Source organism: Columba livia, chromosome 24, assembly GCF_036013475.1.
Source record: "Columba livia isolate bColLiv1 breed racing homer chromosome 24, bColLiv1.pat.W.v2, whole genome shotgun sequence".
In the NCBI taxonomy this organism is placed as follows: Eukaryota; Metazoa; Chordata; class Aves; order Columbiformes; family Columbidae; genus Columba; species Columba livia.
The window spans coordinates 3,389,822-3,414,292 of record NC_088625.1 but is presented as its reverse complement, the minus strand read 5'-3'; the positions used below and the strand labels follow the sequence as shown (position 1 = coordinate 3,414,292).

Genomic DNA, 24,471 nt, shown 5'->3' with positions numbered 1-24,471 from the left:
CTCCAAGAGCCGCCGAAGCGAAGGAAAACGTATCCCACAGGCTGCAAAAAGAGGGTAAAACAGCTTCCAGCCAGAAATTGTGTGTTCCGATTGCTTGAAGACAGTGAGCAAGGCACCTGTGTCCACGAATTGAACCCATGATGCTGTAAAATGTCCGTAAGAGCAAATCCCCCTGCCAGGAAAATAGCAGGAGTGGGGTTTTCAGCAATTCATTGTGATGCCTCTGGCTGAGAAACTCCCAAATCTGCAGCAAAAGCGAATGGCATGAAAGAACGACCCGGTAGCTTAGGAAACCCGAGCAGGCGTGAATCAATACCAATTTACTCCAGCAAACGCTGTGGCTCTGGGAGCGGCTGGAGATCCTCTTCAGGTAGCGAAGGATAATAAATTGGCATTAATAAACCAGCCTTTTCGGCTGGAGCGGGGAGAAATTCATCCTGGAGTTGGGTTGTGTCCCAAACCTACCAGCTTCCCCCACCCAAACACTGTTAATTGGAAAGCTAATGACCCATGCGGAGATGGTGGCTGGGAGGCAGAGATTGTAAGGAGAAGCGAGAAAGAGGAAGAAATAAAATAAAAGGCTTATTTTTTTTTAGCAGGGATGGGTCTGAATCACTGAAGGCATGGTGAGAATCTAAACCACATTGAATTTTATCATCTTCCAGGCATGAATTTGGGTAGTTTGGACTCTATTTCTCACCCCGTGTAAAGCCCATGACATGCTCAGAACAAGTCTCAGGCGGGATACGACCATCAGTTGACTAAAATCACTTGATCTACAACAGTTCCACCATCAAACACCCCCAGCTCCACACTTTCCGGAGCAGCATTTTGAAGGTGAGGGATGGCAGCTCAAGTTGCTTTTAATCTATCTTCTGCAATTCAGGTGTTACTATGGATAGCCAGGAGCAGATTCTTCCTTCCCTTGCAAATTATGTCTTATTAAAGCTGGAGCAAACCGTGCACATGTGCAACCTGCTGAAATCGGTGCTGTTTTGCTCCTGTTTCACACAGGATTAGATTGCAATGGATGGCTGTTGTGCACCAGGGTTGTAATGCAGCTCCCCACAAATATAAAACCAATATAAGAGGAAGCAAAAGAATTAAGTCCAGCCTTGCAAAGCACCAGGATTCTGGTTCTCTCCTCAGTTTTGCAAGGAATCATCTAAAATGGTCCCGGGGTTTTTACTACAGCGTAGGGAATTGGGCCTCTATTTTTTGTTTTCCGATGGAGCAGCATGGCTGGTTTTAAATTTTTTACTGCTGATTAACATTTTTGGACAGCGGCCTTTCAATCTGTTTCCTGCTTCGATTTACTGAGTGCTCATCACAAAAGAAAAAACCCAACCCCAGTAACAACAAAACCCCTCCTAAAACAAGCCATGAAGCAAATGGTTGCGCTGATCACACTAAATTAAGCTGTGCTTACCCCGAGTTAGCGCAGATTTGGACCAAATTATGAGGGTGGATTAATTCGATACTCGTTAGTTCTAAATTTGATTGGGATGGATGCAAGCTGGAGGGCGGTTTGCAGGGTCTTGGGCCCAGGGGGTGCACACACCGGAGTACTGGGAGAGTTGGGGTGCACAGTGTGCACCGTTCCGGGCCAAGGGGGTGCGTGCAACGTGCTCGGAGAGGAGCTGTGCACGGCGTACGGTGCTGTGCGTGCACTGGAGCACCCCATGCTCAGTGAGGTGCACGGTCCTGGGCCCGAGGGTGCACACCGGGAGGGTTCGGATGCACGGTGCGCACGGTCCTGGGCTCCAGGGGTGCAGGCAATGTGCTCGGTGAGGCGCTGTGCACACTGTGCACGGTGCTGTGCACGCACCGGAGCACCCGCTGCTCGGAGCCACGCACCGTGTGCACGGTCCTGAGCCCCGGGGTCCATGCAACGTGCTCAGTGAGGAGCTATGCACCATGTGCAGGGTGCACCCCGTGCTCGGTGCGATGCGCGGGGCTGGCCCCTGGGGTGCACATACTGGAGCACCGGAGGGTTGGGATGCACGGTGTGCACGGTGCTGGGCCCCACGCTCGTGTGCAATGTGCTCGGTGAGGGGTGCACAGTGCACGGTGCTGCGCATGCACCGGAGCACCCCCTGCCCGGCGCAATGCACGGTGTGCACGGTTTCTGAGCCCCGGGGGTGCATGCGATGTGGTCAGTGAGTGGCGATGCACACCGTGGACGGTGTTATGCATGCACCGGAGCGCCCCATGTTCGGTGAGATGCACGGTCCTGGCCCCGGGGGAGCACACACCAAGGCACCGAGGCGGCTGGGACGCCCGGTCCTGGCCGCGGGGGTGCGGGCGGGGGGCGGTGGGCCCGTGCCCGGCCCGGAACGCCCGTTCGCAGCGCTGCCCGCCGCGGGGTGCCGGTCCCGGGCCGCTCCCGCCCTGCGCACGCGCAGCCCGCCCGCCCCCGCCGCCCCGCCGCGGTGCATTGTGGGACACAAACAAAGTGCCCGGGCGGCGCGGCGCGCGGGAGCTCGGACCCGCCGGGATCTCTTCCCCCCTCCCCCCCTCCCCCGCCCCCGCCCGGTTTGCAGCGCGCGCCGCCGCGTCCACGCGCACCCACGCGCACGACCTCGCGGGGGGGGTGCACTCGCGCGCGCGCCCCCTCCCCCTCCCGCGCGGCCGCCTGAGGGGGAGGCGGCGGCGGCCTCTTCATCCTCCTTATCCTCCTCAGCCTCCCCTCATCCTCCGCTGCATCCCGGTTCACCGTCATGGCCCAGGCGGGGCCCCGGCGCGGCCACAGATAGGGGGGCTCGGCCTCCCCGCGCACGCCCGGGCCTCCACCGACCCGCAGGTAACGGGGGAGCGCGGCCGGGCCTTGGGGCGGGGGGGGTGGGGGGCGGCCGCTGGTTCCCTCAGCGGCGGGGGGCGGGTCCGTCCCCGTCTGCCCGCCCCCCCGCGCCGTGCACGCGTGTTTCCCGTGGGGGGTGTGTGTGTGTGTGTGTGTGACCGGTGTCCCCAGGGGGTGGGGGGTGGCACTTCCTCCGCGCGCACGTGTGTGTCCCTCCGTGAGGGGCCGTGTCACCCCCGGCCGGGTTCCGCGTTCCGGGGGGGTTTGTTCTCTCCATGACCCCCCGTTTTCCGCGGTGTTTGCACAGGCAAATGTGTAGTTTCATTTGGGGGGGGCAGGGCTTGTATCGTCTCTCCATCCCAGCGGGATTCCCGCTGCCTCCCTTTCCCGCTAAGGGCTGGCGGGAGGGAAACAGGGATCCCCACCGGCTGCCCCTTTGTTGTTATTTTTATTTCTATTTTTTTTTCTACGACACCCCTTTCTGCATATTTGTCACCGTCCATCTGCCAGGGTCTGCTGTGCTGCCTCTGCACCCACGTCCACGCGCGATCCTCGTTCTCATCTGCCAAGATCTGTTTCTCTGCTCCCCTTCCATGTATTTGGGGTTATTTTCCTATATACAAACATAAACACTGACAGATGCTGAGGAGGGTATAGTCTGCAGCTTGCTTGCCAAGAGCCTGTTGCCTCCCTTCGTACACACAAGACAAGGGTACTGCTGCCTTCCAGAATCCGCTGGACTTCTTTTTCTGCACACAGGTGTGCTCTACGCTTGACCACTGTAGCTTGTTAAATACATACAGCCAGAGGACTTCTACCTCTCCACCTAAAGCTGCAAAGTTTGGTGTTTTTTTTTCTTTTTCCACCTAAATAGACATGCAGATACCATCCACCAAAGCCTAAGGGACAGCTCTTCCAGCCCATCCCCTGTTTGTGCTGTGGAGCTTGTTCTGCCCACTGATGAGGGGGGGTCTGTTGCATCCTACAGATATTTATATGTATATATATATATATATATATTTACACACACGCGGGTTTTCCTCCTGACTGCCTCCCCAAAGGCGGTGCGTCCTGCACTGTGCTTGTTTGCGCACATCAGGGAAGGCACCGGCATCGTTTCACCCGCAGCCTTGGAGATGCACACAGGTGTTTTTCCTGCATGCTTCCAGGGCACAGGTTTCCACTGTTTGTCCTTTTGTGTCCTGCACGTTCCCACAGATGCCCAGTGGCAGGTGTTTCGGTGCCTGCCCCCAGACCGTGGTGCTTCTCTGCTGCACATGCCAGAGAGGTCACCCTTTCTTACCCATTTCTTATCTCTTCTCGGCTGCGCTTCGTTGCTGCCTGTTACATCTTTAATGACAGAGACTTTCAGTCATTTTTCTTCATGTGCCCTGCTGATATTGCAGTGCGATACAGGTTAAATCTACCTTGTTTCTTGCTTTGACTTTTGGTTTTTCTGCTCTGAGCAGCCCACCAGAGTACAAAGAAGTAGCCTGCGTACTTCCTAGGTCTCTGCAGATCCCAAGCTGGAAACCACAGGTCGGAAATACATTCAGTTTCTCTTTTCTGGTCCTGTACCTAATTTGTCCAGCCTGGGATCTATTCTGCAGGTTTCTAGAAGTCTCTTGCTTTAATAATTTTCCTTGTGAAGTCCTGGGTTTTCCATACCCACGTGGCGAATTTCTCAGGTTTCCCAGTTACGTGTTCACCCCGCTTTCTCTCTGTGCTTCTGCCTGATACGAGGCTTTTCCTTTACCCCTTTTCTAATTTTTGTTTTATTTATCCTTGGGGTGTCTAGCACACTTAGCTGTTATTTAAGTGGAAGTCACCCAGTCCACCCCGAGTTGATCCCCGGGTTCTAGCTGTGTGTTTTTTCTATAAAGGTGACGTGTTGATTATCGTGTGCGGGGCACACCCGCAGCTCTGCACTTTGGGCCTTGAGAGGTGGCACTGAGTGGGAACTGCTTCAGTTCAAGTGGGTCACAGACAGGTGTCCAGGAGGTTTTCAGGGTGTTCCAAGTGCAATGTGCTTTTCTCCTGCTGGCGAGGTATCTTACGGCACCTTGGCGTCTACATATAATGCAGATCCAAGGTGTGATGCACCTGGAGACCTCGCCTGGGTTGAAGTGCATCTATTTAAGGAGATGGAGCTGAACAAGTGTGAACCTGCTGGCTTAGACACAGCTCTACCAGTCTAAATTCCTCCATTGCTGTAAAACTGTTTATACCAGAAACCAGTTACAATGCTCTAAGTGTCTCTCCCCAGGGACTACTTCTGTTTAAACAGCTGTTTTTAATCCGAAACTTTAATTGGTGCGAACACTCCAAGCAGTCCCTTTCCAGGGGAAGGGAATTTCCAGCCCTGCTTTAGTCTCCCCAGGTGAACGTTGCACGGATGCTGACTTGTCAGGAGGGAGGATTGCACTCTCTTTCCCACACAGAAGGCTTCGCGCTGCTTTTGTTTACAGCGTGAGACAATTTCTCTTTTTGTGACTGTGAGGTTTGGAAGTGGGGGAGTGTCCTTATGTATTTCTTCTGCAATACGTAGGAGAAGTAGTCAGCAAGTGAAACTGAATCCTTGCCATGGTTATTGCAACAGGAGGTTAATCATAAACTCTGACAACTTTTAAAAGAGGTGGGTTTGTGTTTTGGTGTCTGTAGCAAGCGTGTGCTATTAAGAGGGTCTGGTCAGCTCCTTGCTAAGAGGATCAAAAGCAAATACAGCTCTTCCCCTCTGTGTAAAACTGCACCAGTGTCCGAACATTATTTTTTATTGTATCCCCTGGCTTGGTGGAAAGGGGCTTTTTATTTTTATTTCCTTCTTGTGAATGGATGTGTGATGCTGTGAGGTGAACAGTGTTTGTGTGAATTGTCACTGATAAGGAGGTGGTCTCGGGTACTTCGTGCTGGTATTGGTTGCTTCACATCTGGTGTTTCACTGGTATTGTCTATTACATCTGGTAAACTTATTTTTCAATGGCTTTGAGAATGTTTGAGTTTCTTCTTGTGGGAAGATCTGGCGATATGTGTACCTTCGATCCTTTTAGGTGCTGTAATCCACTAGCTTAAACAAGAAGAAAGTCAAACTGTGACAAAGCAGTGATGCTCTTGTTGGCACGTGACAAGGAAGGAGATGTCCCTTGACGTAGAAGGGATTGTTTGTTGACATTCTTCTATCTCGCCTGATTATAAGTAGGTTATCCCTGCTCAAATTATGCAACTGTGCAGACAGCCAGACTTCAGAAATTCCAAATACTTCAATGTGTCGAGTGCTGACTTCTAAATTAAATGCTACGGTTGCAGAGCGCGTTCACAGTCTGTCGCTTGAAATACGACATCAATCTTGGAATCGTGTGTGGCTGAAAAGGGACAGCAACTGAACTGCTTGTTTCTTTGAAAAAGTGTGAGGTTGCAGGAGCAGAGCTGGGTGGGAGATGCACCTCTACCTGCAATAGTGTTTTGATATGGAAGTAGGTGGTTTGCAGAAAAAAATACTGAAAACATTGATTTATGTAAGTTGAAATGCCTCACTGTCTTTGTGGCTGCTGCTGTTGCCTTGAAAGATGCAGTTTAGAGCGTATAGATCTAATTAAATCATTGTGTACTTATTGCTAAGTAAACATAGGAGTCCATTACTCTTAACTTGCCTTGGAGATCAAATTGATTCTTCTAATGGTTTCACTGGATGAAAACAAATGTCTAGTACTGCTTTGTAAAAGGTGCCTAAATGAAATGGTGGTGGTGGGGAATGAACTGCAAACCCAATAAAATGGTATTTGTGCTTACGGATGGGAAGAGAGGAATTGTAACCACGCGGCATTTCATTTAATTCTTACATTCCATTTCATCAAGTTAAGGAAGTCACTTTACTGTGCATTATTTGTAGATAGCATGTTTATAATATGTTCCAATTTAGAGCTGGGGAAGTAATTATTTGGCATGAACAGGTTGAACGATGGGATAATAAGGGCTGCAAAATGTGCGTTGAGCTCAGCATGTGGCCTGCAAGAGTGGGCAGGGGTAAATCATTAGGGGGAAGGTGGAAGAGCACGAATAGACAGGGCAATGATCGTTCATTGGTGCATTTATTTTATTTTACTTTTTTTTCTTTTACACGCTATATTGTCCCCGTCTATTTAGTACATCTGTTTGCAGAGGCTGTTCTGCATCACTTTATTTTCCTTTGAGTTCTGTTATATTGTTTTGAGGTGATTTGACCACAGAGTTTATTTGCTTGCTTTACCCAAGAAGGCTCGAAAAAAGGCGTTTTTTTCAGAGCATGAAGAGATGCTTTCTAATAAAGGGATACTTTGTAGCTCATCTGTGATAACATTATAAACATTTACTGTGTGTAATGTTTTAGATTCAGAAGTACAAATAAACATTGTAATTGTAGGGAGAGCTATTTTAGTGGAAATACAGTTACAGACACTGACAAAGATCTTAGTTTATAAATCTAGCCACAGATGGCATTTTGTATTTAAATGTTACCAAGAGTACTTTATGGAGAAACTGCAATTACGGTGAGTACTTGGCCAGGTTAAGTCTTCTGGAAGGTTTTGGCAGCATGAAGATGCTGAGTCCTATGGAGACCCAAGAGCCCTAAAAATCACTAGTGGGTTTGGAAATAACTGTCCCTACCGTGGGACCTACTTGTCTCTTAACCCACTAGTTTTAATTTATGTGGCCTTTGGGCCCCGCAGGTCTGACAGGTCCTGCAGTTTTCTCTCAGCATCTTGTATTTTGTTGTTGTTGTTTGTTTGTTTGTTTGTTTTAAAGTGGATAAATAGCCCCATTAAGAAAGACCTACTCTGAGAAGTTTCTGTGAAATGTTAGTACAGATGCTGAAGGTTTAAAAAAACCCCACAAAACTCTCCTTATCCCCAGCCCCATCCATGGATGTGGTTCTGCCAGTCGGGGTTTGGCCATACAAGGGAACAAAGTTAGAAAGCCTGCATAGTTGCTGCTCACCTGATAATGTGATTTTTGGGTAAATACAAGGACTTTTAGTTTTTGGGGCCAAGAAGAACTCCTTTTAGGCATTTATCTGCATAAATGAGTCATTAGGAAAATAAAGGGCACACATAGTGCTAAAAGGGTGATGACACAACCACATTCCTGCCTTGCTTCAACTTGTTCAGGATTCTTTACAGCGGCTTCCTTTGGAAAGGTGGCTGCTTGTTTATGTGTCTGTGACACCTTGACTAGCTGGCCCTGGTCCACGCTGTCTGGATTAGCAAAGCCTTCTCGCCTCTTCAGATTGCGCACCATGTGTGACTCTCCCTTGATCTCTCCCCTTTGCTCTTTTACACAGGTTTTTTCATGGTGTTTCTTGTCAGCACGGGCTTCCAGTGCTTCGGGTGTTAATGGGGCTAGTGTGCTTTAAAGATTTGTATTGGACTTCAGAAAAATTCATTTGTTGCAGTTAACATGGATTTCACTAATGTATAATGCTTCCTTGCTAATCTGGAATAAAGATGAGACAAGGAAAGCTGTCATTTTTTTTGGCAATAAACCTGAATACTTCAAACAACAAACTGACTGACAGGTGAGCTTTGTTCAGAACTAGTAAAAGCCAGTACTTAGCCAAATTTGGCTGTCACAAACCTGATGATTGTGATACGCAGTTACAGTCATTTGTTTCTGTAAAATCAAGAGACGTGTATGTCACTTCCAAGTGACAAAAATTAAAGCCTCGTGCACTGTAAGATGGGAGGCACAGCTTGGGGTGAGAGAGGAGGGGAGGGATTCTTCCCTTTGGGCCACTCCTGGGGTGTAACACACCCTGTTAGGCCCTCGTTCTTAATCTTGGAGGAAATGAAGAAATAATTTGTTTTCCAAGCACCATTTTCACTGTGCCATCACTTACTGTCATCTCTGAAACTGGCCCTTTTCTGCCCCAAAACGCACGGTGTGTGCCTTTGTCTCCTCAAAGATGTAGTAGGACTTGGCACTGTTCTGTAAATAGTGTGTGAGGAAGCACAGATAGTTTGGTTTTGGTTTTGTTTTGCCTTTTGACTCTTTAATGAATTTAATACAGTAGTGCTACCAAGAAATTCTACTAGAATTGTTTTGGTATGCAGATACAAAAGTCCATGCCATTTTTCTTGACATTTCTTTCACAAAAAGGGCTTGGAGAGTATGGGTTTTGTTACTAATCTGTGAGGTTAGTTTGAGTAGTCTTTTTGATGTATATTTTTCTTAGGCTCATGTCGATGGGCTTGCAGGACTTGTGCAAGTGAAGACTGAAATGTTTTGGGTAGCCATGGTAAAATGAGAAAAAACAGCTCTCTGCAATTAGTTGAAACAAGAAGGTTGCTGTTGTGTGATAAGTAAAAGTACTTTATGGATATTTTTTGGCAAATTTGCAGTACTTAGAAGAATTTATTGTTCAACTTGTATTTTTTTGTTTGTTTTGTGTCAGTCATTTGTACTGCTGTTCAATACCAGAGACTCTAAAAATGAAGCCTTGCTTTTTATTACGCAGAGTGGGAAACAGCCATGTAATGGCTTGTCTGTGCTGAGAACTTTGGGAAAAAAATCTAATGTGAATTTGCATGGACCAAAAGTATAAAGAACGTATTAAGATCACCTGAAAATTATGCATGAACACTGTCATGGAAAGAGTGGTTAAATTTGAATGTGCGCCTCGGGGATGTAACATATCAGTCTATTCAGTATAATCTAATTACGCTCTGTGGGGATTGCCTACATGAGGATGCGAAGAGGACAAAATGAATTCACTTGTTGCTTTTACTCTAGTAAAAAAAAAAAAGAAGAAAATCAAACCCCAAAAACCTCCCAAACCAGAGATTTGCTCATGTATGAATGGCACAGGCATCTCTAGCATGGGCTTTCAGGGCAAACCAGTGTTAAACCAGCTGTCTTATGGTTTGGTCATGTGCTATTTCAGAGCACTGGTGGAAAACAGAAATTGTAGGGCAGCAAATCTGTTGTGAAACATCTCAATGGTGAAGTCTGCGCATTGATTTTTATCATGAGAATAAATGTAACTCAGTATATAACAAGACCTTTTTATAAGCAGTTACTGCTCGTGTTGTTAAGTGAGCCTCAATTTTGAGGAAATTTGCATTTATGTGTTATAGGGAACACTAATGTGAGATTCCTACAATGAAAAGTTCAAAGTGCTGGCGGCTGGGGAAAGTGGCGTTTATCTAGTTTGCTTGTTCAACCCTGTGAAAAGCTATATTTGGCACACAAGGTTTATACTTTGCACTGCAGCTTCAAAAAGGCAACAAGTTAAATCTGGGGCCTTTGAAGTCGTGAATGGTAACATTCTGTTCTCTGAAAGAGCTGACTTCAGATGATCACACCAAAACTTGAAAAACTCTGTCATGGTTAGGGAAAAACAAGACTTGAAGGGGAGGGAAGGCTATGAAAAAAATGTGTGGAGTTTATTGTGTGTCATTAGGAATAAAGAGTAGCCAGAATATTCTGATTGCAATCCCAAAGATCTTTGCCTGCTGTGCACCAGAATGGTGCAAAGTTACTGTGTTAAATTCTCCCCAGATAAATCTTATTTAAGGGTGCAGCTGGTTCATCAAACATCAAATTTGTTGGAGCCAGTGAACCTCAGTTATGTAGAAAGGTACAGAGTCTTTTAAGAAAATTGCATCTATCTTCTTTGTCTATCTGTAAATGGTTTCAAGAAACATCTTGTCTTCTGGCTCTTGCGTAAAAACAGGCAGTAGTGTCAGATCAACAATTTACATACAGCACGCGCTACTGTACTGCCCTGATTATCGTAATCTCTTCTTTTAATTAGATCCTGAGATTAAAAGGTGTCTTGCTGCACTTAATGTGTGCCCTATCAGTTCTAGCTGGTGCATGTTTCAAGCTGAAACGTTGTTTGGGTAAGTCAGATGCTCTGAAAAGATCTAAGGGTAGTTTACTTTACAGACACATTAAGGAAGAAATGCACAGAGAAGAAAAACACACCAAAAAATAGACGTTGACAAACATCTGACCAAAAAATGAGGGTTAAAATGGCATGGTTGTTCTGTGGGCCTTTCCGTTAGCTGCTCAATTGAATTTAACAGTATGGAGATCTTACTCCAAAGTCACTTTTAACTAATTAGCTTCCAGATTGTAGCTCAAGTGTGTTACTAGCTCCCTATTACATAATAAATAGGTTTTAGTTTCACACTGTTGCATTTCTCATGAATTTTGTTCTGTTCCTAGGACTCCACTTCTCAGTCATTTGTTTTTATGCATAGTGCTGACGATACATCTTAACCTTTTCATCAGCAGTTTTTGAGCCAGTGTCTCTACGGAAACACTCGGAAGATCATTGCTAAAACAAGCCCTTATGGCACTGCACAGGTAAATTCTTTAACCTGTTATTTCAAGCACATGAATTACTTCTCTTCATCTGGCTCCTTACCTTCCGTTTGTCTGTTCATCTTGTTTTCACCAGTAACCATATAGGTCAAGTTAGTCAAACATATTAATTAAAGTCCTCATCATATGTGGGATTTCCTTTTTTCAGAAAAATACATTATCGAGTCAGTTTGACATACTTTAGCTTTAGTAAACACAGGTGGTATCCCATTTTCTGTTTGTTTTCTTAATCTTCCATCTTATTTTATTCAGATTGTTTTCATATAGCCAGATTTCTGCAGTTGTGTACAAACACCTCTAATCATGTATCTTTGTGAGATGAAAACATCCCTATATTTTTAAATAACCAGAGCTCCTGCACTAAATATTTGAGAGACAAAACTAACAGAGTGTTAATGTTGCCAAGCTTTCTGGCAAGTGTGTACCACAAAGTGAGACCATCTCTGAACAGTCCTGCCCCTTCTGGTACACTAGCAGCTTTTCCTTGAGAACTAAAATATCAGTTTGCATGTTTGTAATGTCTAATGGAAACATTTTTAGATTGATTGACTTCTAATGACAGGAGTGGTAACATGTTTTACACACCTACAATGTGATGTTTAATCTCCAGGTTTTATCTAGGGGAGGAGTTGTAGCTATGCTTTCATCTTCTTGCTGTATTAATCCAGCACACTCAGTGCCTACGTACGGAGCTCTGTGTTGGGTGTCAGTGCTTCCCAAGCTTTTCTGGTTACAAGCCATTGTCACATCTCAGCTTCTTCATGGCTATTTACAGTGCTGTGCAGACTGATTTTCATTGCCCAGAAGCCAATGGGAATGGGTTAAATTTCACTATGTATGACTTGAGTTCCAGCTCTGTGACACTTCCTCAGTTAATCATTTCCTGATATATCTATGTATTGGTTATTTGCTATAGAGCTGCCTCATAGCAGCTGTGAATTCATCAGCTTCAGAGACCAAAACTCTGATTTGTCTCTCATTTGCCTGAGACATAAGTGGTGTGCAGTTCCTGCAACAGAAATTGAAAAGAAAGGTTTACAGTCGGATTAAATTCTCTTGCCAATCTGAGATCAGTCAGAAGAAAGCCTTTCAGGCCACTTCCTGTAGGCCACAAATATGGGATAAGGGACAAGAATAAATCCAGAAGTGTCACTTTCATGAGGAAATGGCAAACCAGAGCTGTACAAGAGCTTGCTGCGTGTGGCTGCTGAAGTTAATGAATGTGGCCTTGGCATCTGTCATCTATTATGGTCAGGCAGATGACTTCTTAATTCTGCCAGATGTTGGGGTTGGAAAAGTTCCTTTCTGAGTTTCAGGACATACTTGGGGGTTTCAAACAGATAGAGTGTGCAAAAGACATGCTGGAAGATATGTCGGCCCAAAGTGGTAAGCTCTGTGTCTTGTTCTGTCCCATCACAGTCAAGTTTTTGAAGGTTTTTGGAGGCACTGTTGTCAATGGATCTGGCTTGGTTTGGGTGCTTGCGTTTCCATCCTCTGCTGGGTGTGGGGCTCAAATGTGGGCTCCTCTGGGCTGTAATATAATACTTGTTCCTATCAGCCCTCACCCGGGCTCTCTTTATCTAATATCTCCTGCCACGCTGTCAGAACCTGACTGCTGCATTTTTACATCCGACTTCTTCATTTCCATGCAAATGACTCATTGGGAAAACGAAACAAAAATCCCGAAGACATGTTGCTTTTCACATTATGTGTAGGAACAGCAACTCCTGAAAATTAGTGGTTGTTTAATTAATGGTTTACAGCTTTTTCTTTGTTATGACCTCCTGATCCAAGAACAACAGCTCTATATGTTTTGTGTTGGTTTTAATATTGTAAAATAAAAGTAGTAGACGTGCTGTCCTCTTTTTCATTACAGCAGATGTTTTTTTCATGTATCCAGCAAACATCCTGCTTTTATCTGCTGAGGCAGTCTTGGAGCATGAGGAAGACTTGGGTCTTCTCACTCTGGAATCTGTACACTTTTTAAACTTTATAGTTTAGAATGAGTACAACAAGACATGTAGAACTACGCAAATGTTTCTTAGTTGTTCTTGGTCTGTATTGCTCTAACAGCAGGTAATGTGCTGTTTGTGTTTAATATCCATGGTAAAAAATAATAAAATTCTACAAACCCAGGGAGGAACTAGAACCTGTGCTGTGGTACAGTCCGTCTTCTGGCGAATGAAGTTGAAATCAAGTAACAGGAGTGTGCAGAAGTGGATTGCGAGAGCAGTGTCTTTCCCCATCCAGCCCCGCAGAGGAGATTTGGTAATACACTGTAAGTTCTCTTAGCAAAATACTTTGGCTTCTCTCACAGGCCCCTTCAGTTGTGTTCAGATCAGCTCTGAGTCAAGACAGCTGTGCTAAGTGGACGCGTTTCTTGCCCGGCGTGCCAGGAGGGCCCTGGCAGCCGAGGGACGCGCTGCTGGAGTTTTCGGAGAGCGCTGGCTAGGAGCACACTCTGTGCGGTCCAGATTTCACCCACTTCGAGGTGATGAGTGAGGATGACAAAACGAGTTTGGTGAGCAGGCCACAGGCTTGTTATGACAAAAGTTGAGGAGAGAGAAGATAATTTTGGTAACTATTTTAAGGAATTTGCACAGAAATGGGGGCTCCTTCATGAGCCTCATACCTTGTGCCTATCCATTTCCTCACCGCTGAATAAACCTCATGTCCCAGCATCTGGACAGCTTGAGTTCGGTGCATTCAGCAGAAATATTGATTTGACCAAAGTTTACACCTTGATGCTAAGAACAGTTAAAACTCAAAGCCAGAATAGGTGAATCTTTTGCTATCTGTTGTATAGGAACACACTTCAAGAAGTCAATCTAATTAACTTTGTTGCCAAAAACAGTGAGTTTCAAATGATAAGTTGCAGGGGTGGTAAGTGGCTGGGAGAGGTGTCAGCTCTCTCTAAATCAACACTTAGTTGAAGTTCCAGGCATGCAAACCAGTCTAAGATTGTCTGTACTCTTTGTGAGCGGAAAGAAATCTGTTGTTACTGCAAAAATTGCACCTTGAACTTTCCCTTAAAATGTATATGTAAATGCTTTCTAATTTTATCCTTTCAGAAGTATTCTGTTGCAGCTGACCTACCATCTCAATTTACAATAAAACCATTTTGTAGAATAAATTGCTGGTTTTGGCACCCCACTACTTGTCTCAATGCTTTCGGCAGCTCTTGAGAATTAAAATGCACGTACCAGATTTGCGTCACGCAAATTCACTTTTCCATCATCTGAGTCATTCTTTTCCTATCCACGTTAAAGATTAATGTTTTCAATAGCAATGATAATGTGAGTCAGTGCTGGAACTGCTATCTAGGACTTTACTGTGCCCTCACACGTATTTTTTCATGGCATGTTACAGTTACAATTTTTCTATTATTATAGGGTTTAATTTTGGGGAAATGAGATATGTTAGGAATATGAAATGGGTATTTCGTGGACACTGGGCCTTCCTTGGTGCTGAGTAATTATTTTGGAGGAGGAACTGTTGGATGCCTTTTCTCCTTTGCATATAAATACTATTCCTGGTCTGTTGGAGAACTTCCAGTGTGGGAATAATGTGTGTTTTTGCACCTGCCTCTTTTCCCTGTGCTGCAGAGCTTTACCTTGGTTGGTACCAAGCAAGGAAAGTTATCGTGGACCTGGCACAGCTCAGGATTTCCAAATGTACAGATCTTTTCAGCAGCCTTTTGTGAAGAGTTGTAGCCTCGGTGCTTTTGTTTTGTAAACCTCAACACTGGAGAGGAACTTAGCTAAGATTAAAGGGAGCTTATTGTCACAAAATCTAAACACTTAAAGGGCCTGGGTGCACAGAGTTCATCTTTCATCTGAAAATTATGTAGGCTGTTTACACAGGCCTGGAACAATTAGCATTGTTTGTGTGCACTTACACATTTGAACCATAGGTGCTTCGTGGTAGTGTTTGAATTCACCTCTGTGAAACTCAGCTCCAGTTCTGAAATACTACCTGCCGCCTTTCTGCAGTAGCTTCAGTGGTTTGAACCTAAAATGTAGAAGATCCTCTTGGAAAGTCTCTTTGCCAGGAATTTTTCAGAGGAAGAACTGGCTGCTTGTGAAGCAATTTGCCACTGTAGCATCATTGGAAAGTGCTCTTGCAAAAAGAAAAATTAAGTGGTGAACATACGTACAAGCTTGTGCATGAATACAAATAAGCTAAGAAATTTCTTTTCATGAGCAGCAGTAATGGCAGATGGAGTCAATGGCCTCAAAAGCTCTGGCATGTGAACTTGTCTAATGCGGTTGTGCCAAAGCCCTAAGTTTTACAAAATAAAGGACCTTATCAATTACAGTACTTTTGGAGTACGTAGGAAAAGCACAACACACTCTTTTAAATGCCTTCTACTGTGAGAGGGAATATTACTGCTAACAATAAATAGATGGGTTATAGTATTTCAAGTATTTATCTTACTGGGTGAAATTGTTCTACATTAAAGCTCCCAAGTGGACTTCTCCAGAGTTACTTATCTCGTAGACAGAAGCTTCCCCAGAGAACTGTCCAAGAATAAAAGCCCCCCATAAACCCTTTCAAGCAGAAAATGCCTGAAAATTGTCCTCTACTGTCAAGCTGGGAGGAAATGAACATAGGAGCAATTTCAGTGTTTCGGGGTGTTTCCCTGGGAGTAGTTTGGAGAATACAAGTCTGATTCCCGAACTGAGAGACAGAAGCTCAGGTCAGCCCCAGAACCGAATGTTCGTGTGTTTTTTTGCAGGGTATAATATTGCCTCAGCCTCCATTTATAGATGGCAGCCCGGCATCTATTTCAGGTTTTACCATAACGGTGTTTGTGAAGTAGCTGACTGAACAGTGGCTCCTTTGTGCACTTGCAGTTTGCAGTCCGCTGTCCTAGAGGGAACCGAAGTTTTGTATCTGGATGGTTCATTTCCCTGCTCCGCTCACCCGCTGCAGCCAAAGGTTACAGGTTTGCATTCCTCAAATTCCAGCACACCGAAGTGAATACTGCACAGCGACGTAATTTTGAGGACAGAAACCTTGTGTTTGCCTTCTCTTTTTCATATGTACCCTCAGGCTTGGCAGCGATGGGCTGAGTTCAAACTAGGTTTACTGACCTGACTTAAAATACGGTTTTAAACCGAGTTTAGAAAGTGCTGTTGATTCGTTTGAGACAAGAAATGTTTGGCAGTTCCAGCCAGCAGTTTTGTCAAGATTTATAGTGGGAGATAGTCCCTTTTATTAGGCCAGCTGGTGTTGGAGGAAACAGATGTGTGTTTAGATACACAAGTGTTTCGGGTCTGAAATAGAAGTAGCAAACTTGCAGCTAAGTACACAGTAAGAGTAGTTGTTGTAATTCAATTATAAACTTAATTATACTAACCAGTTAGTTTGAGGGAGCAGGGAATGCTGGTACCTGTGTAGTACAGCGAGATGCTGATAGAGATAAGGTGTTTTTTTCCTTTATCTCACAACAGCCAGTTGTTATCTGTCGAAGGAGCAGTTAGAGATGAGGTGTGTTGTCAAAGTTATCAGACTAATATTTCTGCTAAGGGTGTAGCTGTGCATCATTCCTACTTAGTCACTTGAGGACTTTCCAGGTCACACAAATTTTCCCCACAGAAGATTTTTCTGTGTCTGGGCTGCTGTTGCTGTTCATGGGATGGTGCCCAAGACGTGGTGGGGGTTAAAAATAAATTTCCTTAAAGATAACTGTAGCAATCTGATATACACCATGGCCTCACACGCATTCAGTTTATGGTCTTGAATAATTCCTGAAAGCAGCACCCTATACCTTATGGTCTAAAAAGTGCTGTCATGGGCTATCTAATACTCGGTAATAAGACATGACAAAGTGTCATTTTGAAATGGTGATGACTTGAGGTGAAGTTGTAACGTTGCAGCCCTTTACTCTCTTTCGTCACCATAAAACTGAAACCATAAAAGTGCCCCATGCCACTAAAAGATTAACAAAGAGAATTGAACCATTTTATAAGGTGGCCGAGCTTTAGCGTGCTCCTCTTTTCACGTGGAAAGCATTTTCATATTGTTTAAATTACCTTCTACAAATATTTTATGTTTTTACTACCTCATTAACTGTAAAGAACTGATAATGTTCCCCCTCCTCAGCTGACCCTTTTTGATTTTTCTGAAAATAGCATATATATGTGTACATCCTTTGTCCATGCTGAAGCCTGTGTAGGAACCACTTGTTTGAATGGTGGTGTCGGCGCAGTGAGGGGGGAAAATCATTTTACAGAAGTGACTAAACAGAGCAATATCCCACATTCACAGCAGGCACACTGCTCCTGTAATAAATGTAAATCAATTTATTGCACATCACCAGCTTCCGTTGTTTTATTTTACATTCTGTAACTGGATCAAGGTCAAGGAAGCAAAAGATGAAAGGAGAAGGGGAAAGGAAGCCAGAAGAGGGGAGAGGTGGATGGGAGGGGGAAGCAGGACGAGGGGTGGTTCAGAGCAGGGTTTGAAGGAGGTGAGCAGCTCTCGGAGACTGGAGAGCTGAGCATTGCTCCTTCACATGAACAGAGGGAAAATGGCTTAGTCTTCTGGGCATAGAAAAATGGGGAGTATCGCTTGCTTAGATTTTTCTCCCTGTTTACAATTATATATTGGTACTAGTTCTAAATACCAGATATACTGTTGACAGTCCTTGCAAATATATTATTCTTTTTGTAGCCAGTGGCTGAGCTGAAGTACTTCTGGAGTTCTGATGTGCCAAGGAATTGCTGCAGCGACTGGGAATTGAGAGGGAAGGGTATCCCAAGGCCATTTTAGAATAGTGCTGTTACAAGATTTTGCTGTAGTGTTTTGGTCTGAGATCAATTAAATATGCTTTTCATTTGATTCATGCTAGAGAACAAGCAGTCTGGATCTTCAGAAGCCTCTTGAGGTCGATATGTTTTCTTTCACTGAAGGGAGTGTTTTGCTTGTGCTTAACTTCTTCCTCTGCAGTAGCGTGAAATTTCGTTTTAAATCCAAATGGCCCTTATAGTTTCACTCAGACTTTATATATACTGTTAAGTGTTAGTTAATCCGTTCTCTCGAACAGATATTTTTCCTCTGTCTGAAAGGGTTTGCAATATCAAAAGTGAAATCGTAGGAACAAGACGAAGCCAAGTGTAAATTGTCTGTAGAACAAGGTGGGCTCTGACAGCTGCCATTGAAATATGTGCTAAGACTGGTGAGATTTGTGGTAAGTTGTTCCAAACTTGCGGTGCTCTTTGTATCTGTGAAGCTCCACATGAGCCATTTGCAAGCGTGGTGTGTTTTTGCATACGTGTAAGGCAAAGGAGAAGGATGATGTGAAGAAGCGGACTGACTCCTGAAAATAATCAGAGCCAATTATGTTGTTGATGTTGAACCACAAACATTACCGAGATGGTATTTCTATATCATGTTAATTGTGTGAGTCGTGTGGGACACAGGAGACTTTGCATGGAAGCTTGCACAAAAAACATGCATTTGCTCCCACACGTAGGAAAGAATTAGTCCCCAAGAAGGCAGTTTTTTATTTTTCAGAAGTTACCCTCCTTGTATTATTTATCACAGCTATAAAATCAATTTGTGTGTATTTGATTTAAACTTTCCTTTGAGGTTTATAATGCAGTGTGTTTTTGATGGAATTTTCAATAACTTCTCATCCTAGTCCAAAAGTATTTATTAAAAGCAGCTTTAGGCAATCGGTACCTGCAGTACAGCAGCAAAGCAGAGCTATTGGCAACTGTTATTTTATGTTTACTAGCTTGAGCTCTGTCCTCTGAAAATTCATGCCGTACTTTCTCTAAAGCTTTTCTGGTATTAAATACCTTCTCTGGGAGATTTGCTTGTGCCTGCACTCTTGTAAGTGGACCCAAGCTGATGTCTTTTCCACTTAAAAGAAACATTTGACAAAGGCTGTCAGGCTTAAGAACCATGAGCGATGATTTCCTGAGCCCAGAAAATAAAAACACAGGTTTCATACACAGATGATAGTTTCAAAAGCACTTTCTTTTTAGTATTGCAGGCATTTGTTTTCCTCTAAACTGTGTTAGGAATTCGTTTTGAGTGGGCAGCAGCAGAAACGTGGAAGATGATGCTAGTGATAGACTCTAAATAATTTGATCTGCGTTTTTGAAAATTGCAAGTAGGTAATTGCATTTCTGTAGAGTTAGTCCATTGCACAGTCTGCATCGTAGAAAAACCTGACCCTAGGGAATTCGGTTGAATTTTCTTCGTACAGAGTCTTATGGCCATGAAGCGGCTTTACTTTTGCTTTCAGAGATGAAAATGACAGTTTTCCTCTTTGTTTTAGGATACCTGTGATCTCTCGTATGTGGAAAGAACGCTAGCAGAAAGGTGAAAAGATGGGTGTTAAAACATTCACTCATAATTCCCCTGCGCACAGTCAGGAGATGCTGGGAAAGCTGAACATGCTCCGCAACGATGGACATTTTTGTGATATCACCATCCGCGTCCAGGACAAAATCTTCAGGGCGCACAAGGTGGTTTTGGCAGCCTGCAGCGACTTCTTCCGTTCCAAACTTGTTGGCCAAGCCGAAGACGAGAGCAAAAGCGTGTTGGACCTGCACCACGTGACAGTGACGGGTTTTATACCTCTTCTGGAATACGCTTACACAGCAACACTATCTATTAACACAGAAAACATTATTGATGTGTTGGCTGCAGCCAGCTACATGCAGATGTTCAGCGTTGCTAGCACGTGCTCAGAATTCATGAAGTCCAGCATTTTGTGGAATACGCCCAACAGCCAGCAAGAGAAGGTGCTGGATGCGGGACAGGAGAACAGCGCAAACTGCAATTTTACTTCTCGAGACGGCAGCCTTTCTCCAGTCTCTTCCGAGTGCAGCGTGGTGGAAAGAACCATTCCCGTTTGCCGAGAGTCACGAAGAAAGCGCAAAAGCTACATAGTTATGTCTCCCGAGAGCCCCGTTAAGTGTAACACACAAACGAGTTCCCCCCAAGTGCTGAATCCTTCAACTTCTTACCCGGAGTCCAGAAATCAGCCCGTGGACTCGTCCTTAGCTTTTCCGTGGACTTTTCCTTTTGGGATTGATCGAAGGCTTCAGTCTGAGAAGGTGAAGCAGACGGAGAACTCTAGGACTTTGGAAATGCCTGGGCCCTCCGAGTCCAACAGAAGAATTGCGGATTACGTGACGTGCGAGAGCACAAAAGCCAGTTCCCCCCTTGTGATCGAAGAAGACGTGCGTGTCAAAGTGGAAAGGTTAAGCGACGAGGAGGTTCACGAGGAAGTATCGCAGCCTGTTAGCGCATCCCAGAGCTCGCTGAGCGATCAGCAGACGGTCCCAGGCAGCGAGCAAGTGCAGGAAGATCTCCTGATCAGCCCACAGTCATCCTCGATAGGTAGGATATATGTATAAATAGGCATGTGTGCAGTTGGGATTTTATTGGACAAAATCTTTATGTTTCTTCATGCTTTACTTTTGTGAAACTGCCTTTTTTTGCCTGTTTTATGAAATGTTACATATAAACCCAGACGGGGGACAGGACTTGGAGCTCTTTAAATAAGTTTGCAGAAGGCAGCTAAAAGCTTGTTAGTAGACCTCCTTATTGAGTAGAGATTGATAATGCCTTTTTACCTCTAGTTGCTTGATTGGGAGAAGTAATTCTGTTTTCATTAGTGCCAAAAGGCATGATCTCAGCTGAGCTGCAGCACCAAATCTGAAAGACTTGTGGCTGTAGCCACAGACAGACAGAATGGTGCTTTGTATCAGGAATAAAATCGTGTGTAATAATGACAGAGAGCCTTTGTAAGAAGGTTTGCAAAATAAGTGGTGGAACACTCTCATCCTAATGCCCCAGACGAAAAGAAAACCACAGAGTCATAATATTGAGAATCTTTCCATTTTTGTGGGATTTGCTTCTCAAGTTGCTTCTTCGAGTACTGCCAATTGCTGAGAGAAACCTTTTTTCCCTGAAAGACAATTTGAAGCCAGTTTTGGGTTCTTCTGGCAGGCTGTTGTTCGTTAATAGCTAATACTTAAAGGCTACTGTAACAGTCCCTTTTTCCACTCTGCACAGAATGCATTGAATGGCTTTTAGTAAGTTAGAAGATAGAGGTTTTGCAATATTTCTAGTTTAATTACCAAAGTTTTACCCAAGTCAGCTATTTTTCTTCCACTTAAGTGGCTTGACTTGTGCTCTGTAGAGTTTGTTTACTGAAAGGTTTTTAATAAGGCCTGTTTGGTTTGAAGGGCATAAGAATGGTAGGTGTACTGGTCTGCTTCATTCAAATGATGTATACATGAAAGGCTGCTTCAGTTAATTAAATAAATAAGCTAGAACAAAGTAAATAAATGTAGCCTAGTAGCCTGCATTATTTGTTTTGTTTGGTGAGCGTAACGCTGTGACTTCTCTGAAGAAAGTGCTAGATCAGTATGACCATACCAGGATTGCAACATATAATCAGTGTTGTTAAACTATTCAGGTAATACTCACTAAAAAGAAATGAAAATATTTTTCATTTATCCCATCCTTTAAGACTTTATGTTGTTGTTTTTATTCATCAACTTGTATAGCTCATGTGTTGATATTTTAGATCTCCAAATGAAAATGTTTTATTTACTGGAGACAAGGCTGTTTACCTTTTCTGAGAAACAGACTTAATATCAGTTTAAATATAAACCTTTCAATGTATTTGGCCAAAATAGTGCATAGATTAAAAACTAAACCAATGTGTTTGCTGGATAGTCTCCAGGAAAAGTGGTCCTTGTTCAAGACCGTGTTTAGTTTGATTCAGTTTTTAACTCATTAAAGTAGGAACTTCGGAAAGGCCTTGCCACAGAATCCCAGAATGTGAGGGGTTGAAGGGCCCTGGAAAGCTCATCCAGTGCAATCCCCCCATGGAGCAGGAACACCCAGATGAGGTTACACAGGAAGGTGTCCAGGCGGGTTGGAATGTCTGCACAGAAGGAGACTCCACAACCCCCCTGGGCAGCCTGGGCCAGGCTCTGCCACCCTCACCCCAACAAGTTGCTTCTCATCTTTCACTGGAACCTCCTGTGTTCCAGTTTGAACCCATCACCCCTTGTACAGATCAGTTCTTTCTTCTTGAATATGTTAAATTCAATATTTAGTGGTCTTTGCATAACATTATTGACTATCATCAGAATAGTTTTTATTCACATTTTGATATGAAGAGAAACAGTGCTCTTGCTTTTTAGCACAGTTCCCCTGGACCTATTATATGATAAGGCATGCTCGGTAGCTAGAAAGCACTTTTTGCCTCCCAAAGATGTATTTCCTTATGCAGTAATGTAAGAATAGTAAATGGAGACAGCAAGATATGTTAAAGTACAGCTTTCCCTTCCCTGAACGTATTTTCCTCGTATAATTGCATATATTTATCTTAGTGTTTTATAGTGCATTTACAAAAGCATTCCTGCCTCTCTTTCTGATATTGCAAAAAGCTCTTATTCACTCTTTGGGCCATTTCAAGAATTGTTCATTTGCAATTTATTATATTTGAAAGCACTTTGTAATGCGGAAGGAGACGTGAAGCAGGGCCTTGATAAATAAGTCATTATGGTTACAACAGTAGCCATGTCTGAGAAGATATTTTCATAACTCATTAACACTGTTTCCATTTGAGAGATGAAGGCATAAAATTAAACGTAAGAGCTTATTTTTCAGTAGTCTTTAGGTTAAGTGTTTCATGAGAAGGATAAATCAAAATGGGATTAGCTTTTGTAACTTTATAGATTGCAGAGTTGCTGAATTTCCCAAACATAGTTTGTCAGCTCGTAACAAAATTATAAGTTTTGGTCCCAGCAGTGGTATTTTGAAACTGCAAGGAAAAGGAGTGTGAGGAGATCCAGTCTGCTCTACAGTTTAAAGAGGGAACAAAACATGGTTTATCTGAATGGTCACGTGTAACCAAACCAGAGGAGGTTTTTAACAAGGGTATGGTTGGTGGAGAGCAGGTACCAGTTCTTCGAGTTGTTTTAGTCCTGGACTGCAAACATCCCTCCCTGTTATGGTGACATCAGGGCAAAATAACCTTGCTTAACACATCTAACCAGAGACTGAACACCAGACTCAAGCGAAGATGAGGGAGGCCCATCTGAGCAAGACACATCAGGTTAATGAAGTCATAGTTCTACTTTAGTGCTGGATTTGCCTTAGATTCTGTATCCAAAACCCGCTTGAGCTACTTTTCAGTGCACTGAACAAAGCTCTGGAATGGTTTTGTGTATACATTTCTTTTCCAAACAGATGTTTGGTCTCTCTTGTGTTGCATTTCTGATTTCTCAGAGGGCTCTTCCTGTCTCAGCATCTTATTAATAAATGAAGGCATTATCAGCGAATAAATGTATGGAAGATTAGAACACAAAAGCAATGTAGTGTAGCAGGATTGAACTCTTTGTTGCTCAAGAAGCCTTGAAAATTGATGAAATAGTCCCTTTAGGTGAAGATAACATTTGCTTTACAGTGTTAGTACTGGATGTGTTTTGAAAACTCTGTGTTGAACATAGGCTGTTTCCATTTTCTGGGTGTGCCAAATATTTACCCTTTATTGAGTGGTCCATTTACTAGATAATCTGTGCACAGGAGAAGTCAATTTGGAACACGTTGCTTCTGGGTTTTCTAAATGGTTTTCCCAAGACAGTTTCATATCTTACCACGCAGGAAGCAGTGTCTGTCAGCGATTTGGGAAAGCAAGCTTCATGTGTATTCACCTGTCCCCCCAGTCCTTTTTCAACACATATTTGCATTAAATTGCCCTTTTTTCTTTGCCTAGGCTCGATAGACGAGGGGGTTACGGAGGGATTACCCACACTCCAAAGTACCTCTGGCACTAACGCTCATGCAGATGACGACGATCGGTATGTACCAATGTAATGTGCAAACTGTTCTGCAGCAAGTGCTGTGCTGTAATTAACCCACCCAGCCTTAATCCCAAAACGTTTAGTTGTTCCTACATCTACTTCTCTGTGTTGCTCAAAGTACGATCAGTGCCTGAAGGTTCAGATGCGTTAGAAGAATGGAGGTGATGAAAGTCGGAATTTGCTTACTTGTTGCTTTTAATTTCCTGTCCATTTCCAGGCAACACTGATGAAGAAAGATATTAATGTTTTTGCTGTTTCTCCCTCACTGCTCTTGATTAATAAATAAAACCCCTCAGCCTTTACTGTGAAACAGGTGTGGTTGGTGTATGCGTGCTAAAGCTGACGTAAAGCCACAAAAGCAACAAAATGAAAACAAGAACCTAGTCTTGGCTTTACCAGACATTGCCATAAACCACAGAACAGGCAGAGCAGCCTTAAATCTCTTCTTCCAAACTTTCGGCG

At 43.9% G+C, this 24,471-nt stretch overlaps 1 protein-coding gene across 4 annotated transcripts in view; it reads left to right on the top strand.

The window, feature by feature from the left end:
- Window positions 1–2,449: 2,449 nt before the first annotated feature.
- Window positions 2,450–24,471, top strand: part of ZBTB44 (zinc finger and BTB domain containing 44) — a 36,742-nt gene continuing 14,720 nt past the window's right edge. For 2 of the 4 annotated variants that reach the window (XM_065040441.1, XM_065040440.1), the window contains exons 1-3: window positions 2,450–2,803; window positions 19,455–20,524; window positions 23,922–24,006. In XM_065040441.1, coding sequence (XP_064896513.1) covers window positions 19,507–20,524; window positions 23,922–24,006 — 1,103 coding nt within the window. In that variant the 5' untranslated portion in view covers window positions 2,450–2,803; window positions 19,455–19,506. The remainder of the gene's footprint in view (window positions 2,804–19,454; window positions 20,525–23,921; window positions 24,007–24,471) is intronic. The other 2 variants (XM_065040442.1, XM_065040439.1) reach the window with 1 other exon arrangement.